The following is an 18101-nucleotide window of genomic DNA, read 5'->3' as shown; positions in this document are numbered from 1 at the left end:
AGTTAGAAAAATGTTCTCTTGTCAAATGGTTGCATTTTTAGGCTTAAAGAAATGCTATTTCAAAAAGGCTTTTTTCTAAGTCTTATATATGGTTCATCTGAAAATGAAATTAAGGTCAAAGACCTTTGATTTCAGGAGCTATTTTCTTGATCTTCGGCTGAAGTGAAATGATAAGGGAATAGTATATGAAAGATCTCGTCCAAGTTGCATCAGCCTGATCCTGAAGATTAGTTGGATGTTTTGTTGTTGGTTTTGTAAAAATAATTCAATAATGTTATGCCAGGAACTTTATAATAGCGCGTATAGTTCTGTGGTGGAGTTTTACACTGCAGGGCTTATGACAGACTAGATGAATTGGCTTAGCTTTTACGAAGAGGAATAGGGGAAAAAATGTCAGTAACTGTGCAACATAATAAATCATGGAGACAAAGCCACTCTGCAGTTTCTAGTGCAATCTGCAGGGTGACCACAGAAGTTTTGACTTTGCTTCCCTTGCCACGTGGGGTACTGTAGGAAATAATGAACCGTTTCAAAGTTGAAATTGTCAGGATAGTCCTTGACAGGTAGCCGTCACTTCATGTGGGTTGCCGTAATGCTGATGAACGCTTAGATGGAGGAACCACAACAAGTATTGTGGAATGAATCCCCCTGTTTGCTTCCCCAAATTCGTAAACAAAGGGCTAATAATGGAGATCATACAGTCCGTTCCGTACGGCGTCTCTGGGTACTTGTTGAATTTCCTAACTTCTAGCTATAGGCATTTATTTTAGGCCTCAGATCCTACAGATGAATGCATAGGGAGAAACAAAATAGATCTAGGAGCCAGTGCAGTCCCCAGCATGCTCCTTTAATGATCTAGAAACAAGGAGAGTTTTTCTGACATATTTGGAAAGTCAATGAAGTTGAGGACAGACAAAAAAAGGGGACAGTATATTCCTCAAACCCAGGATCCCGGCATGAAGAATGGCCTCTTTGCCGTCTTGGAAGACCATAATCTGTGCCATGAAGTACATCCCCCGTACCTTATCTACTAGAAAAGCTGATTGTTCTGTGGGGTTACAAATGAAAAGGAAAAAATTTAACACTACCAATAGCTGTTTCTCCCCGATTTTTATTCTTTAGAGATTGTGTGTTCCCACCTACTGCAAATACAAATTTCACAACTTCCCACCTCATCGAACGCATGGACAAATCCATGGAACTCATGTCTACTTTAAGGATGTTAACGTACTTCTAACAGGGACAATGAAACCTGGGGAATTACAGAGGTATCTTAGAGGTCCACCTTTGGAGATTGAAGTTCACGACCGGGATAGAAACATGGAAAACAACACAAAAAAGCCATGTCTGTTTGGGGAGGATGAAGCTGATGAAAAATTGGGTAAGGTGAGCTTCCTTGCTTGCGAATCTGTCATCTATAATTCTTTTATGAAGAATGAAGTGTGGCATCCGCATGGGGTAGCTAAAGTCAGTCTAACTGATTTATTGTTGGGTAGAAAGTACTTGAGTATCAGTGCTCCCATCCGTAACTGTTCAGCTCCAAATAGAGCTGCTCTCCATGAGGAGGAGAAAAATGAGAAAATAACAGAGTCAGTGGGTAGTCCTTCCCTGCTACCCGGGGGACATTATCTAGAATCAGACTCGCTTTTGAAAGTAAGAGTGGAAATAGCTGTGCCATTGGGAATGCATGCAGAAATTGCTGATGCTCAAGTCAAAGATTGCCCGTATGGTTGTATAATCTACATTTTTGACTACAAGAATTCATCATTACTACATGATTTGGTGGAAGAGATTACAGAAATCAATGCTAAAGCCCTCCAGCTGGACTGCTATCCTGCACACTTAATTGGAATGGCTCTTGCTGCATTAAAACTGAAAACTACACTTGAGAAAGTTTCCGAGTTGGATATTGTTACTGGTTTTCACTTACTGGATGGAGCAACTCATCTCTTTGTCTTGGAGGGATTAAAAGACAAAGCAATCAAGAAACTCTGGGATAAACACTTTGAAAGGTAAGAGAGCTTGAGGTTTTTCATCAGTTATTTCCTCAGATTCAGAGATTTTAATTTGATTTACACTTCCCCCATCCCTTTCTGTACAAAGATATATGGGCAAGTACCTAGCTGATGTTTTCTGTGTGGTTTTAGTGGATATAAGTCCCAGTGGCTGCTTTACTTGAGGCATAATCTTCTCATCTTTATCACATTACCATATAGACCATCCGTGTAAAGTTAAAATGAGAAGGATGGCAACATGTACTTTTTTTGTTAAGCTGCTACTTGGTTTGCGGAAACAACACTATAATATGCCAATTCTAAATAATAACAAAAAATACTCAATGAGATCTAAAAAGAAAATAGTCACCATGAGGATGCTGTTTCTTCCTTTGAGTTTAGGGGAAAATGTGACAAATTTGAAGTGTATATCTCCCTCAAATGTCATGTTTCAAAAATAATGGATACGTTTGCCAGCAGTGTAGCATGTTGTTATAGCTTTTCTGTGGTGGTTTGTTGTTTTGTTTGATTTTTTTTTTGTTTTTAATGCAAGTAACTTCATTGCAGTTACTGAAATAATCTACTGCATAAAAAGTTGTCTCTTGTCAGTGCTCACCTGTAACCTAAACTGAAGCTTTGTTTTACTGCTGCAGTATGAATTTTAGTATTTGTAGTAGAAATATTTATGTAGTAGTTTTATAGCTACAATAAGGCTGGTAAGGGGCACAACACTGATGAAACAGAGGTGAGCTTCCTTTCAGATGTTTGCCATGTGACGTAAAAAGATAACATACGCAACTCAGTTATGTCATCAGTTTTGATATTTTCTTTGTAATTTTGTCCAAAATAATTCTTTAGAACAGTTGATGTGAAGGCCATGGACTGAGAGGTTCCATCTAAAGGACAAAAGCAAAGCATTAATTCCATTAACTGCGGAACTGAGGAAACCTGAGATACGGGGCTGAGTGTTTTAACCTTGTCATTTGTTACAGGACGTACAGACGTGAAGATGGACAACTGGAAATACTATATAACTCACAACTGTCTTTCCGTCGACGCCTGTATACAGACCTGGAAGCTATCTTTTATCATTTCCGCCTCTGTAAGCCCCTCTTCACTATAACAAAAGAACCTCTGCTTTATGTCAGAGGTATGATTCCTTGGGCATGTTTCCAAGCCTTGTCCAGGTATGACTCGTCCAGATTCATAGTCCAGAAATTAAGAACTGAAATGTTAGTAGAGTGAATATTTGATACAAAAAATAATACTCTTGAAGATCTTTTCTGTGATGAAAGCAGCCTGTGGGCCTGATGGGTAATTCAGATTTTAGATCAGATGTGGTAAGATAGAAGAACACAGTTTTCTAGCTGCTGAGGTAGTGGTAACTGGACATTGGTGACCCCACTTTTAGTTTGGGCAGGAATTTATACATTGTAAAGAGGAGAAGAGAGGTGTATCGGTAAAACAGTATATTGGAAAATATCTGAATATAATACAAATTAAAAAAAGAGAAAATTCTGGTGTCAGAAGCATCAGCTGGGAAGGTTTGACTTCTCTGCTCTGTTCTCATAGAGACGGAGTGAAGGAGGAGGCCAAATAGGGCTTGATAGATCCAGAAAGTCACTTGAACTAAGTGGGGAATTCTAAAACCATTTTCCCAAGGAAGAGGTTTGTGAGGGTTGGGAGAATATGTTTCCTGTTCCTCGCTTTTTGTTTGGGGATTTTGTTGCATGATTTATTGCTGGATCTCTGCCAGGTTGCTCACTTTGTCAGCATGCAGGTATTCACAGCTGTTTGCCTTAAAGCATCTCTGACATTGCATCTCATGAGACAGATTAAAGAAAACGAAACTGGATGAAGTCTTATGTGCATACATCTCTACCTATGTATACATTTTACTAATCTGTGCGTGGGTTTTTTTGTTTGCTTATTTGTAAAATAAGACACTTCTACGGAGAGGTGGAAGAAGGTACCATCCATCTTTGATATGAGCAACTTGGGTTTAGAAAGTAGAGATTAACTGTGATTACTTGCTTTCTTGCTAGAAATAGACTGGCTTGTTTAGATTTAACTTCTGAACTGAAATCCTGCAAAGCTTATTTGAAATGAATGGGGAAATTTAGTCCTGAGGCAAGAAAGAGTGAATGTCTCCTAGACATCAATCCGATTTCATAAAAAATTCTTGTTAATACGCAGCCTTGTAGCAGCCTTCCCGCTTGCCCTCCCACATGCTTGCTTTTTGGTAAAACATATTTTTTTTTGGTAAACATACTAATGTATAGTACATATGGCTTACTCGTCTACTACAAGTTTTATTTTGCGTATGTCAAGGCAGTTGCTGAAAAACGAATGCAGTACACCTCTGATCTAGCAGGCTGGTTTAGTATACCTGTCTGTTTCCCCTTGTTGGCTGACCCATTCAAGTTCAAGAACGGTTTATTTGCTGATGACTAATGAAACTTAACTTCATTAAGCTAGTGAAGAGCCAGGCCTTTACACTTAAAGTTCTGCAGTACATTCATTCTAATGATCTGCCTGTAACTTGGGTGCCTCTTCACACATCTGTAATTTGTTTCATGTTTATTCTGTGAGGTGGCGAGGAAAAGAATACGATGTGAAAGTGTTTGGTGGCCATCGCTGTGATGTCATTAAAAGTGGCCTAGACAATGTCCTCCTAGACAGCAGCTCTTTTCAGCAACCCACCGTCCCAGCTGGGTGAATTATGCGTGCTGGGCGTTGGGTGTTAGGCCTTTTTGCCATACCCTCATTCTGTTCTGTCTGTACTTACGCAGAGAAACACAAATAAGTTAGTCACTGGCGTATACAGATTGTGAACTGTGTCCGAGAGCAGTCTCTAACTGGTAGAACTCCCGTTCTATGTTTTTTTTGGTTTGCTGCAGTCAGTCACTGGTTTAACGTGTGCATAGCAGAAACTGCTGCTTCCTCATAGATTTCCTTCTGCTAGAATTAGCCAGAAAATTAATTTTAACCGTAGAAAAACTAATGCACGTGATCCATATGCACAATGGCCGGTTTAATTTTTAACATACCGATAGAAACTCCATTTGTGCCATTAACGCTGATGCAACTTTGAAATTAGTGTTATTTATCAGTTGTGTGTATTGTTCAGAAGGAATGGTAGGAAAAGAATGTTGTGGCAGTCATTTTACAATTGAATTCTTTTACAGTACTTTGTAAAGTTACTCTCCCCAAATAAAGAACAGTTATCTGATAGATGAGTTCACAAAATTCCAGTTCTAGCAAGGAATCATAATACTATGTTTGGCTATTAGGTAAGTCACTTTATTCCATGACCTCTGCTGTGGCCTGAGCGAGAGAGGCTGAGAATTGAATTTAAGTGCATGTATATAAAGTGTGTGTATAGTGTTCAATAGCTGTCATATATTTAGAACTGCTTTCGTGTTAACACTAGGTTTTGCAGGCCAAATTTAGTGAATGAAATCAAATGTGAGGTAAACGTTGTCATGAACAGCATATAGAATGACATTTGATCAGAACGAGACATAAGAGAGGTAAGGCAGGATGGATTTTAGTGCGTTTTCAACATAAATATGGGTCATACGCTAGAACCAGTGTGCATGAAGGGACTTTGCTTTATTGCCTTTCCAGACAGAGGCTAGAGAAATTCAGCAACTGGTCGTTAACTTGCAGCTAAATCTGGTGCCGGCAGCGTTCCTAGAATATTTCTAGTAGGTTTATTAAACTGCTAACCTTCTTTATTGCCGCTAAATACCAGCATACATCAACTGACCTGAATTTCTCAATAAAGAGATGTTTCAAGAAGGTTGTATAGCTTTTCCACAGTAATATTAACGTAATGATTTGATGGCAGTGAAATTTTTTGTAAACTGATAAAATGTTGATGTCTGTTTGTAGGCTCAGTTACCTCTGTCACAGTAAGAGGTTGAGGGATGTAGTTCGTGGGGATCTGCTGCCCTCAGCAGTGATGATCACAGTCTTGAGTCACGAGTATGGAGTTCCCCTAACTGATGAGGATCTCTTCACTCAGAAACCTCCTTTACTCTTGGTTTCCTCTGATGATTATACAGTACCAGGAAAAGTTAGCAGAGTGAAACAGACAGCACGCTCTTCGTTAGATAACCACAATGAAAGGTGTGTGCAGCGCAAGAAAGACATAGCAGACAAAATGTCTTTTGAGAGAAACCATGTTGAGGTGAGTACTTTGCGATGTGCGAGAGGCAAGTCTAATAGTTGCAAAACTTCATATCCTGAATCACCACCTCCTTCTCCTGAACCAGTGACTCATTAGACTTAAAAACTTTTGGTGAGATGTTTGTAGGTATTGTGCAAACATTACAAAAAAGTGCAGTGTATTTTTATTTTGCAAAAGTTGAAGTGCAAATGTAATTGCTTCTCAAAGCAATTCTAGTGCTTACAGGTAAACAGAGGAGACATTGTGTGAGTGGTAAGGAAACTGATTATTTAAAGGACTTGTAATTTCTTTTTGGGTTTGGTTCCTATTGTTCTTTGTCTCTTTCTTCTCCGTAGCTCCCCCATTGTGCTTAAGCAGGCTTCAGATCCAGGCGTCAGATGCTCCGGGGGGGGACCAAGCCAACTAAGCTCATGTGAAAATAGTGCTTTCTTCTCTTGCCGTGTGAAAGACCTGCTTGCATTTGGGCAACCAGAATGGCATTTATTCTTGACTAAATAAAACCAGCAGTTGCCGACAGAGCATTTAAGGAAATGGTGAAGAATTTTAGAACCTCTTCTGGCTTGTTACCAGTGTCCATCTACCGCTTCTGTTGCCTCAGGGAAAACAAGTTGAAATTAAACCCTTTCCCATTAATACAGACATCAAAGAAGGGGTATCCTGCGTGTTTCCTGGGAGTCTGAATTGGTCTTTTTGAGTATATTTCTTAGCTGAGGACTCTAGCTATCCCGTGGTTTGTGAAGAATAGTTCTGAATGTTTTTTTCCTGTATATATTTTAATACAAAGAGGTTTTGCCTGATATGTGGAAATCTGTGTTCCTGTGTAAGCGTACTGTCTTGGAGATCTTGAAAGACATTTAACTCCTAAGTATTTCCGCTCTCAGTCAGTCTGTTGATAAAGGAGTATTACATGACGCTAGAATAGAAGACTATCTTAACTAATTCTTCCTGGTGCTTGCATTTATAACATCGTAGGAGGATGAGAGCAGCAGAGCTCTTAGGCCTAATCATTCTGTATAGATTAAGTGTAGAGTTATTTTGTTATTTTATAAAGTTAACAGTCCTCCCTTTGTTTTAACCAGTTTTCATTTTATACATGCTTTTAAATCAAGAGGATAATAGAGGAACTGGGAAGTCCTCAATAGAAAAGAAATATGAAATTATTTTTTTAATAGCAGGTAAAGTAACTTTTCAGGCTTTTTGATTAAAAAACAAAAAAAAAAAAAAGGGAAGTGGGTGTCACAGGGAAGTGACATCCAAAAGACAATTTTACTTGCTTGCTGCAATTACCCATTATGGCGGATTCTGAATTCAAAGCCATAATTACCACCAACGCAGTAGAACGACATTCTTAAGTCAATGAAAAGGTATGAGGGTTTAATTCCACTGTCAGTAGAGAAATTTGAAGAGTCCTAGAGAATGGTGTTTCCCGTGTCGCTGTATTTGCTGGGGTGTTAATGGAATCATAGAAATGAAAGAACTAATCTTATTTCGTTTGAAGACAATCAGCATCAGCTCTCCAGAACAACTATTTAGATCTGTAAGTAGAAGTCTTCTCTGGTGAGCGCTTGCCTCCAGTCTACTCCATTAGTCTTGCAGAATGTCATAGGTGAGGGTGAAATGATGCTACTTTTTTTAATCGTCTTCTGTGGAGTGTTTTATTAACAAAGAGCTGTTGGGTAATAAATCTATGTCTAGATTATATTTTTAGTTTTATTTTTTGTTTTGTTAAAGTGTTTTTTTAACGTTTACAGAATCATTTGCCTGCTTGTAATTTTTTCGTATTCTCTGAATTACCCGTTCAGACAGAACGCAGATGTAATCTCTCTTTGCAGGCTAACATTCGTGCTGTATGCCAACTCAAAGGAAAGACAAAAGAGCCAAAGTTTGAAATTTTCAGGATTTCTCCTGTTGATGGCAAATCTGTCTTTAACTACAGCTGTCAGAGCCTGAATTCTGCGGAACTTGCAAAGAAGCATCTTCGCCAGGAAATGGCAAAGGTGAATCGAGACACATGACTGGAAGATCTTTGCTTGCTGCATGCAAGAGCTGAATTAAGTAGTTTCACACTAGTAACTCCCATGTTAGTGTGTAGGAAGGGAGATCGCTATCCAAAAAGATCTCAGTCTGAGAGGTACTCTGGTGTAAAAGTCTGCTCTTAATGCCATTCGTTGTAGTCGAGTTGTCTTACCTCCATGACTTGGGCTGTCGTTTTGACTGTGGACTTTGATAACGAAGGTGGTCACTGCCAGCCCCCAGTCCCACACGATTAGGAGCAGGAGAATTCGAGTAATCGCAGTGTTGGCGTATGCAGTATTAAGTGATTTGAAGAACACATTTGAAGAATCACATTTATCTGGTTTTGTCTGGGTGGCTGGCTTGAATCTTAATAACAAATACTATTTTCCTATCAGCTAGTGGAAATTACTATAGCTCTGTGAAAGCTGTTCATGTTCGGAACTACAATTCTCTTTTTGTGCGAATAATACTAAAGTTATTTCTTTCTGTAATTATTTTACAGAGATCCCATTATGCCACTTGTCATTAAATCCATCACTGGATCATAATAGAATGAAATTTAAAAACATTTTTTAATATTTAATGTTATATATTTTGTATAATTTTGATCTATGATTACTTGCAGTCTTAAGGAAAGAAATGATACTGGTTCTGTACCTTATGGTCTCCTCTCTTAGCAAAGGGGAATTCACATTAACAAAAAAAATTTTTTAAAATTTTTTAAAATTTTTTTTTGGTAGGAACCAAAGAACATATTCGCTTATTGTCATGAGTATCTGTCAGCCACATTTGACCCACTGGATGTGGTTGCTGCCTGTAAGGAATCCTGTGCAAAATCCAAGAGTATGTGGCTGTCACCTGATGGATTTGTCTTTCCTGGATTTAAGAGCAGCATTGAAAGCAACCTGCACCCTCATATGCCTGACAAGGCACGTCTGGAGGAGTTAAGTGAGGTAACAGAAAACTTAAATGAACAATCCAAAGTGAACTGGCGCATTTTGGGAGACTTGAAAGAGGCAGACTGCTTTAGCAGATGGAAGTCTCTTGAGGGGTACAACCTAGGCAGCTCTTTTGGTGGTGACACCTCTATTTGCAATGCGGGTACATCAGCATCTAGCTCACTCAGGTGATATTTTGTTCGGATACACAAATCGTACCCTGAACACATACAGAAAACCCATTTGCCAATATTGATTGGATATTAATAGTATTAATGGACTACAGAGTGCTTTGTTTTACATTTACAAGTGGGGTCTAGTGTCAGAAAAATCATAATACTGCATTCCATGATGAATGGGTTCCAGGCTGTTCTTCATGAGCTGCCAATCTAATTGTAGCCTTCCTTCATGTTTCCAAATTCCCTCACTGCTTATTTTTCCTCCTTTATTTACGGTTTGTAGTTACAGATTTATGGGGTGTAAATTCTCTGCATTCTCTATCAGTTTCTTCCTGCCCCATGTCCTGTCTTGCTTCTCCGTTCCTTACTATTTAGCTTCTAGTTTTCTGCCATTTTACTGGATCATCAACCTGACTAGTTTACAATTCCCTGTTTTGAACAGTCTTCAGCACTGAGTACAATCAAACACATGTGGTCTGCCATTAGGAGGAAGATTTGGATGTTACTAGAATTGGCAAGATGAGGAAATAAAGGGAATAGAACATGTGGGTTTTTGTGCAGGATGAGTAAATTTGACCAAATTTAATTGAACACAGTCACAACACAAGAGTGGAACAAACTGAATGCTTGGGGGCTCAGTATCCTATCTTGCAAGAATGTGTACATGTTAATTTAATTTTCAGGCGCTTTTTTTCATACAAATTAAAGTAATTTCTCAAAAAGGTTAGAGTATACCTGAAGTGAAATGGTTAGTAAATACCAAGCATGGTTCTCCATGATGCTGGAGAATGTATCTTCTCACGAAGGAGCAGAGAAGATTCACTGACCAAGAGTAACAGAAGCCAGCCAGTACAGTATAGTTGCTGGTGCCTTTTGCCGAAGAGATAAAAAAGAGGAGGAAACTAGGCAGTACAGGATCAAAACTGACAAGCTGAAAAAGGGTCATCAGGCTTATAGTGCAGCAACTGATGCTTGACACCAGAGTTACTGAACTGAAATAAATGGGGGACTCTGATGTTTGGTGTGGGAGCAGCAGTCGATTAGCATGTTGTATTGACCATTGGCACCTCCTGATGGGAAGAGAGAGGGGAAGAGGGCCGACATCTTACCCTGAACGACACGAAGTGTGGCCTGGCAGTACCGGTAGCTGTGCAGCACGAACGCTGGCCAGGGAGCTGTGAGAGCTTCTTCTGCTCCAGCAGGGACCTCACGGGCATGACCAGCATTATATTGGGTGCTGGAGGTTGATTCTGAACTTAACCATTCATTTTACCTGAAAGGTGGAACAAAAGCAGAAAAGTGTTAGTATCCCATTCTGAAGCAGCCTGGTTTTGATACGCTGCTGCTTTAACCATTTCTGCTTTTCTTCTCAAACAGAGAATTTGACCATCTTTTGTAACCCCATCCCTTGGGAGGCAAAAACGTTCTTGGAGTTTTTCTGGTTTCCTAAAATATCTCCATACAGTTTCTGCACTGACTCAGCTATCCTTTACTTTCACTGTTTTACCTAAAACTGTGCAGTTACAGGGCTAACAACAGACAGTGGGGGTCAGTTTGTAGCTTAGGAAGGATAGTTTTGTCTGGAAAAACCTAACTGGTACTTCAGCGGTGGGTAGTCGGAGGACCACAAAAAGCTGAACTCTGTCTCGCAATTGTGATGATGAATATTCCTGCCATGATTCCAGTGCACATGCTGCTTCTCTTCCCTGCTTTCTTGGGACGCCTGGGCTCTTGGCCCCAAAAGTTTAATACCAAAGACCTTGTTTTTAGAAGCACTAGGACAACTTCTGCTTTCTAAAAGCACTATGCTTTAAGATTATCCTTGAGATGGTACATCTCTCACTGCTCTAGCAGTTCTGTACAGCTAGTCCACTTCTTACCGCTGGGATACGATAAATAACTAGTTAGGTTTTGGACTGGCTCTGTCCTCTCACAGCCTCGTTGTGCAGAGGAGCGTACTGACACGGAGTCACATGGACGAGAGGGATGGTCCACGTTCTCCTGTGAGTTTAGCAGCTGTGTATGAAATACAGGAAAGTGCATCAGACCCCATGTATTGCTGCAGAGAAATGTGGCATAAATATGAAATTGAATCCCCTGCCAGGTATTTCTCAAGTATACTGTAAGTGCCTGTATGTTAGATAACAGCTCAGTACTTGAGTATCAGGAGCTTGCTCGTGAAATGGATTTTTGTTCTAATTCATGCCTATCAAACATAACAAATGGAAAGACTATCTACAGAGAGAAATAGTGTTGTCTAGCGCAGTTTGGACTTTGGTGAGGTCCTATTATGGTGGTTGTTAGATCGCTACCCAGTAATCTGGCTGACTTCTTACTTTTTTGTGACTCCTCCCTGGTGATTTTGGCCTGTCTTCTTAAAGGGATTCAATTTTCATTTAGAAATGGCAGGAGAATGCTCTGCATGCTAACCTGGAGCCAGTGCTGTCACGAGACAGATGGAGCTGGGACAAACGACACATTGATTTTGATCTTTACAAGAAGCCACCTGAGCTCTTCATGACAGCAGCCCCATGGAGTGGTAACGGATCTGTTAAAATTAACTGAAATTAGCTTTTAACTTGACGCTCTGTCAGACGGTCCCAAAGCTTGTTCGGTTCTGCCATCAAGGAAGGGGATTTGAATGCAAAGAGGTTTAGTGAGGAGATCCATGTACAGCAAAACTGCTTGTACTCTAGCAAATGAGGCATCTTGGGGAGTAAGAGCTTGGCCATACTCCAGTTTTACCCCTCCATTTACCTGACGACTTAGCCTTGGTTCCTTTGCCTGTAGTAAAATACGTCAGAGGGGTATAGATCCTTCCTGGCATGTTATTCTGTAAAGCTGGCTCCGTTGGCTGCCTGATCTTCCTTCACCACAAACAGCTTTTGTTGTTACCAAGGTCAGACAAAAGCTCCCCCACAGACTGTCAGCAACACCAGATAGAGGGGCAGCTGAGATGAGCCAGTTAAATCTGCACGGTCACAGCGGCCTGTAGTGTGCCTTGGTGAGGTGGTCAGTGTGATAACCTCGTGTTCTCACACAAACAGGAAAAGACAAGGTTGTACTTCATTATGAAACGGTATCTTGAAAAGTTTGCCATGTGTTTCTTTTTGCCCAGAACCATCTGAGATTCACTGGAACGTTTACAAGCAGAAAATAATAGATTTATTGTGGTTGCTAGAATCTTTCATCTTCTACAACTTCTTTGCTGCACATTACCCTGTAACTTGCAAATCACTCAGTGCAGCTCTTCTCAAGTGCTTCGTACAGAGAAATGCTTTTGGAAGCAGTCAGGACCAATTCTGCTTTCATGTGTGTTTTAGGGAGCCCTACAGGACAGTGGATTTTCTTTGTGGGCACTAGCCATTATTCCAACACCTGTATCATTTGTTCTAGTTGAATCCTTCTGTGAATGGCAATAGAGGCTTTTAGCCTAGTTTACTTTTTTGTTTGTTTTTTTTGTTCAAGCAGCCAAAACTTACCTCTTCCATCTAATTGGTTTCTGTTGCCTGTTTTTTTCTGTTGTTGGCCTCGTGAAGACGCTAAGCAGATTCTGCAAACTACGCTTGATGATACCAAGCCGAAAGCTCATCGGCGCTCCACAGCAGCTGAGTTACCCACACGTGGGCCAAGAGCCAGGTTTCAGCTGCAGAAGCTCCAAGGACTTCCTAAGGATGAGCCTCTGAAATTCTCACTCGGGAAGGCAGGCCCAGTTCTGAAGGTAAAGGGTAACTGTCTTTGGGCAACCAACCCTGGCACCTACCTTCACGCAGCAACAGCTGCCCTGCCCTTTGTGGAGGTGATAATGTGTGACTCTCTCAAGTTAGCACATTACTTTTTGGAAGTAAAAATATTTGTTAAAATTGATGTTGATAGCACTGGTTGACTCAATCTTACAAAGCTCTTAGAAAAATATGTTAGCTAGGGCACAAAATAAGTTTGTTTTATAAAGTTTGGCTTTTTTTTAGTTCTTTGCTTTGATGCTCAGAGATAATGGGGAGGATTTCTGTTCTATTAACTAACTTGCCTGTCAGCATGCAGTAGATGAGAAAAGAAGAACGGTTTTTGGCCAGCTGGCTCAGCAGCTCTAAAAGAAATTGTAATGTCCCCTAATGAAATGTGGGGGTCGAGGCGCTCTATAGACTAGCTGCCAAACGCCTCACCCTGTGCTCTCTCGATTACCATAGTGCTGTATAGACTTCCTGAGCGCTGCACTTCAGCCGGTTGCTGCAAAATCCCGCGCAGCCACCCCACTTTGCGAGACTCATTAATATGAAAAGCTGTATGGGTGGCCTGCACCTAACCGTTCTTTTGTTGGCTGAACCATGGTCAGCGCTCGCATCCAAATGACTGACCCAAAGCCTGAGCGTGCTTTTAAAGCTGATTTTGATCAAAGGGACTGAAGCTTGCTGTGGGCTACAAATGCTCTAGCAAAACAAACACAGGAGCTACAAGAATGTTGGTAACAAAAGCAGAGTTAAACCTTTGAGGCCAACTCACTCCCACCCACCGTTTTTTTCTTCTTTTTTTTTTTTTAATATTCTGAGTGCCAGTCCTTGTATTAAATGGACACTCAGCAGCAAGCTCCTGGCCACCTCAGCTTACAGCGTCAGGCTTTGAACTGACTGTCGCTTTGTGCTCTCTGTGCTTGGCCTTCTGTTTTGATTTGGCTGTTCAAGCTATGAAACTCGTCCATCTTGGACTCTTTGCCTGGTCCCTGTAATTCCAATGTGCAGCCTTTGTTGCTAGATTGTGTATAAATACTCATATGTGTATTAGCTAGTGTACAGCTTGCACTTCATGACATACTGTACTTACGGCAATCAGTCAGACTTGACCCTCATAGTGCAAGTTTCTTGAACACATTTTGCAAGGCTTCTGCCCGTAGGAAGACATTGCTGTCTTGCCTCACAAAATTGGCTACTCCTTTGCAAAAACATCCCTTTAAAAGGAGAGGTTATGTGCATTAACTTCCAAGGGTCTGCTTTGGAAGAAAGAAAGATTTAAAAAAAAAAAGGAAAAAAAAAGTGTTTTTTCTTGTTGTTTTTAATAATTTCCAAGCTAGCCTCCTTTTCCAGTACAGTGTTTTTCCTCTGACAGAAAAAGAAAGAAAACACCTGTGCCGGATGACGTGCCTGGCTGAAGGAATATCGGATTTAAGCAAGATGGATATATTAAACAAACAGGCAGACTTTATTTATTTTTTTTCATCATTTATGTTCTGCTTATTTTTATGTAAGGGTGTTTTCAGACTGGCGAAGACAGTACCTCAGCTCCAAGAGCTGGCTTAGTGCCATTGCCTTCTATTATCTGCTGATTCTTATGCTATTGTGTTTCCTACTGATTTGCCTCTCTATGATCACCACCTCCTTCACCCGATTTTTTTTTTTTTTTTTTTTTAAATCTTCTTAGCTGTAGCAGCCTAGAGCTGCTTGCCAAGTGCGTGCTGCGGGTTTTCCTCCACCCCGCATAAGCAGTGTAATTCCCCTCCCTGTCTTCCCGACTGGGATCCCTGGCGCTCTGATGAAAGGTCGTATCATCCGTACACGTCTGGGTGTTGCCGGCACACGGAGGGATCACGCGGACTATCCCTCGGGTGCTCCGACCGCCCTTCCCAAGGTCTCGTTGCGCATCCCGCTGCGCTGGGGCCCAGCTGTGCGCCGGCTCGTGACAGACACCAGCTGGTCTTTGTGCATAGCTGGAAACAGCCTCTTCCCAGGTGCAGGCTCTGTGTCCCTAACAAACAGGACTTACTTTTTGCTATAAAAGCAAGTGTGGACGTTTTTATTTTAATCCAGGCTTCCTGTACCTGCTTCAGATGCTGGGCCGTCTCTCAAACCATGTGCTTTATTTACCCTCCTCTGGGTGTAATCTGACCCAGTGTGTTACTTCTCGTGGTCACATCATGCTTCTGGGTATATTTGGTCTCTCAGATCGTGCCTGGCCCAGCTGTTTGATTACTGGACATTTTCTGCTAAATATTTCTACTCGTTAGGCAAGCAAACCACCTGAGGGCTGTATGACACCTCTGTGGACACCTCCGAGCTGGAGGAGCCTTTACTGACTAATCTGCCACTTGTGCTTTTGTGGGTGGGTTTGGTTTGTTTGTTTGAGGGTTTTGGTGGTGGTTTTGTGTTTTTTTGGCTTAACACTAGGAATCAGTTTGTGATTTGTATCTTAAAGGTTTTTGAAGCATAAAGGTTGCACATAATGACTTCTTTTTAAAGAAACAAATAATAAAAAAAAAAGTATGATCTCAAACGCAGGCTTGTAAGACCATATGAGTTTGTCACGCATGCTTTTAGCTGTGCGCAGTTGTAGCTTGCCTGTGAGGGAAATCATAGAAGAGTTTGGGGCGGAAGACACCTTTAAAGGCTGTCTAGTCCACCCCCCTGCACTGAGCAGGGGCATCTTCAGCTGTGAGACGTGACATAAGAATAATAAGCAATAATGCAGCATCAGCCTTCATTTTCTTGTCCATGTTCTGGGGAATCTAGGCATTTAAAATTTGCCTCACCTTGGAGCTCAAAGGCACCCACAACTTCCTTCACGGGCAGACATACCTCATCTCTTCTTTTAAAGCCTAGCCAGCTGAGCACCTGAAGTCGCTATTTTCTTGTCCTAGCCTCCCCCAGCCCTGCCAGTGTTGGACAACCAACCCTGTGACAGCGGTTCGAATGTCATCCCAGGAAAGAGGAGCATCACCAGTGGCTTTGTACCAGCGCCTGCTGACCGGCACAGCTTGAAGTGGCGCAAGAACGTCATCCCCTGGCACAACAGAGAGCGTGAGACATTTGAAAAACTCCAAGGTGCAGATTTCAAGTAAGACAACCTAATTGCTAGAAACAGCAGAAGTGGGCCCACGTCATTCTATGTGGTGTGTGTCAGAGTTACAGTATGCAGACATTGTAATAATAAATTACTAGGTTGATGATAAATTACATTTTTCGGGTGTATCCCAAGGAAACAAACCAATTATACTGGGCAACTTGGCAGTCTTGGGAGGTCTCCCTTTCAAGTCCAAACTCCAGAATTAAGGAATGAGGGTTGCCACCAGTAAACATTGGCCCTGGGTGTCACTATGTATTACCTACACGTTCACAGGTTGCGCTTTCCACAGTGCTGTCAGAGACGCCGACACTTCAGCCGCATGCCTGGCCTTACAGTGGAGAACGTAGGCTGCAGCATTTCTAATCCAAGAAGCATAAATCTACTTCTTGAAGAGCAATTTTTACCTTTCCAGTTAAACTGCTAGAAATTTGAAGAAATTTCATGTTATTTGAACTTTCTGAATTAAACTGTATCAGACAGCAAATTTGGCATAAACAGGAAACTTAAAGTTACTCTCTCAATTACATGCGGAGCAATGTAGAGTGGTTTAATTGGTATTTTGTTCTTTATTGTGGGAGACGAGTTCTGGCCCTCACTTTGCTGTCATGCCATCACATCCTCTAAGATACTGCTCTGCTTCATTTAATTATTCAGTGCTTGCAGAAGTGTAATCTTTCAGAATCCCATGCTAGATATAAATCGTGCTTAACAAGGTCACTTTAGCCTCTTGAGTGTCAACTTGTGAACTGATGATTCATTAGCTCCTGTGTTGAACCCGGTGTTTTACTCGGCTGAACACTAAATTTGTTGCATCATAGCTGGTCTCTCTCTTCCAAAGGCAAGGTAGAGCTGCAGCTCCAAGAAAACAGGGCACTAGCTAACAAAATTACTCTGTGTTACCTACCAAGCTGTTAGGAAATTTTGCCAGAGCCCACACCAATCTTTAAATGAACTGTGCAGCACCTGATGATCACAATTCCTTGTTCAAATCACACTTCTCCTAAGAGCTGTTGAGCAACAAGAATGAAGTAACAGTCATAGTAACTTGATAAAGGTAGCCAGCTCATTGGCTATTAGTAAATTATTTTACAGATTCAGTGGTGTTTAGTAAACATCTTTGAAAAATTGTAACTCTATTCATTAGGAATTTGTAGATAAAGAGATACAGCTTAATTAAGTCCTTTTTCATTCCAGGTTACTTTGCTATAAACATGCATTTGTTTTCCAGACGGAACAATCTGCCAGAGAAGGACGCACCACCATCCTCACACATCAGGCAGACCCTCTCCAGAACGATACGCGAGAATGAAGTTGTTCTGGATACAGGTAACTTGCTAAACAGAAAACACTCGACGAACAGCAGGTAATGGGTAATACGTCCCTGTGACCCAAAGTACCTGCCTTCCTACTGAAATCCAGCCCGCAAGAAATTCCCAAAAGCAAGTACAGGGACACTGTTGAAACGTGTTGCTGGATAAAACCAACCTTGGAGGGAGTTAAGAAGTAGCTAAATTCTGTTCGAGGGTTAGCAAGAGTGTAGGGGGAAAAAAATGTGTAAACTGTCATCAAGTCTGAATAATGCTCATGGAAAAATCTACTGTCTCAGGAGTTCTTTTTAACAGAGATGACAGCTTCTATTTAAATGAAACCCCCATTTATTGTTTTTAAAAAACAAAACAAAGCCAAGGGGCCACAGTGTAAGGCTTAAGACCAAGGCCAAGAACAGAACCTGGAGAGGTTCTGATTAAATACCAGGAAAAAACTTTTAAATGGGAGCTCAGAGACAGAAACCACCATCCTCAGAGACGCTCAAAACTCGCCTGCCACAAGGCAGTGGTGACTGTAGTTGGCGCTGCCGTGCGCCAGACACCATGACCTCCCGCAGTCCCTTCCCAATGAAATTGTTCCGATTCCGCAAGTCTTTCAGTGCTTCTCCAAAGGTAAGTAA

At 41.2% G+C, this 18101-nt stretch overlaps 1 protein-coding gene across 1 annotated transcript in view; it reads left to right on the top strand.

Annotated features, from left to right (window-relative positions):
* The window catches only part of LOC104626129 (uncharacterized protein FLJ43738), a 32664-nt gene extending 15144 nt beyond the window's left edge, over positions 1–17520 (top strand). The window contains exons 5-14 of the mRNA XM_010293965.1: positions 1123–2012; positions 2987–3181; positions 4587–4709; positions 5892–6189; positions 8022–8186; positions 8946–9158; positions 11723–11861; positions 12862–13043; positions 15948–16144; positions 17382–17520. Of these exons, the coding sequence (XP_010292267.1) occupies positions 1123–2012; positions 2987–3181; positions 4587–4709; positions 5892–6189; positions 8022–8186; positions 8946–9158; positions 11723–11861; positions 12862–13043; positions 15948–16144; positions 17382–17520 (2541 nt within the window). The remainder of the gene's footprint in view (positions 1–1122; positions 2013–2986; positions 3182–4586; positions 4710–5891; positions 6190–8021; positions 8187–8945; positions 9159–11722; positions 11862–12861; positions 13044–15947; positions 16145–17381) is intronic.
* Positions 17521–18101: the final 581 nt, after the last annotated feature.

This window comes from Phaethon lepturus, unplaced genomic scaffold (genome assembly GCF_000687285.1).
Source record: "Phaethon lepturus isolate BGI_N335 unplaced genomic scaffold, ASM68728v1 scaffold13129, whole genome shotgun sequence".
NCBI classification, from domain to species: domain Eukaryota; kingdom Metazoa; phylum Chordata; class Aves; order Phaethontiformes; family Phaethontidae; genus Phaethon; species Phaethon lepturus.
This window is presented reverse-complemented; position numbering and strand designations above follow the sequence as displayed.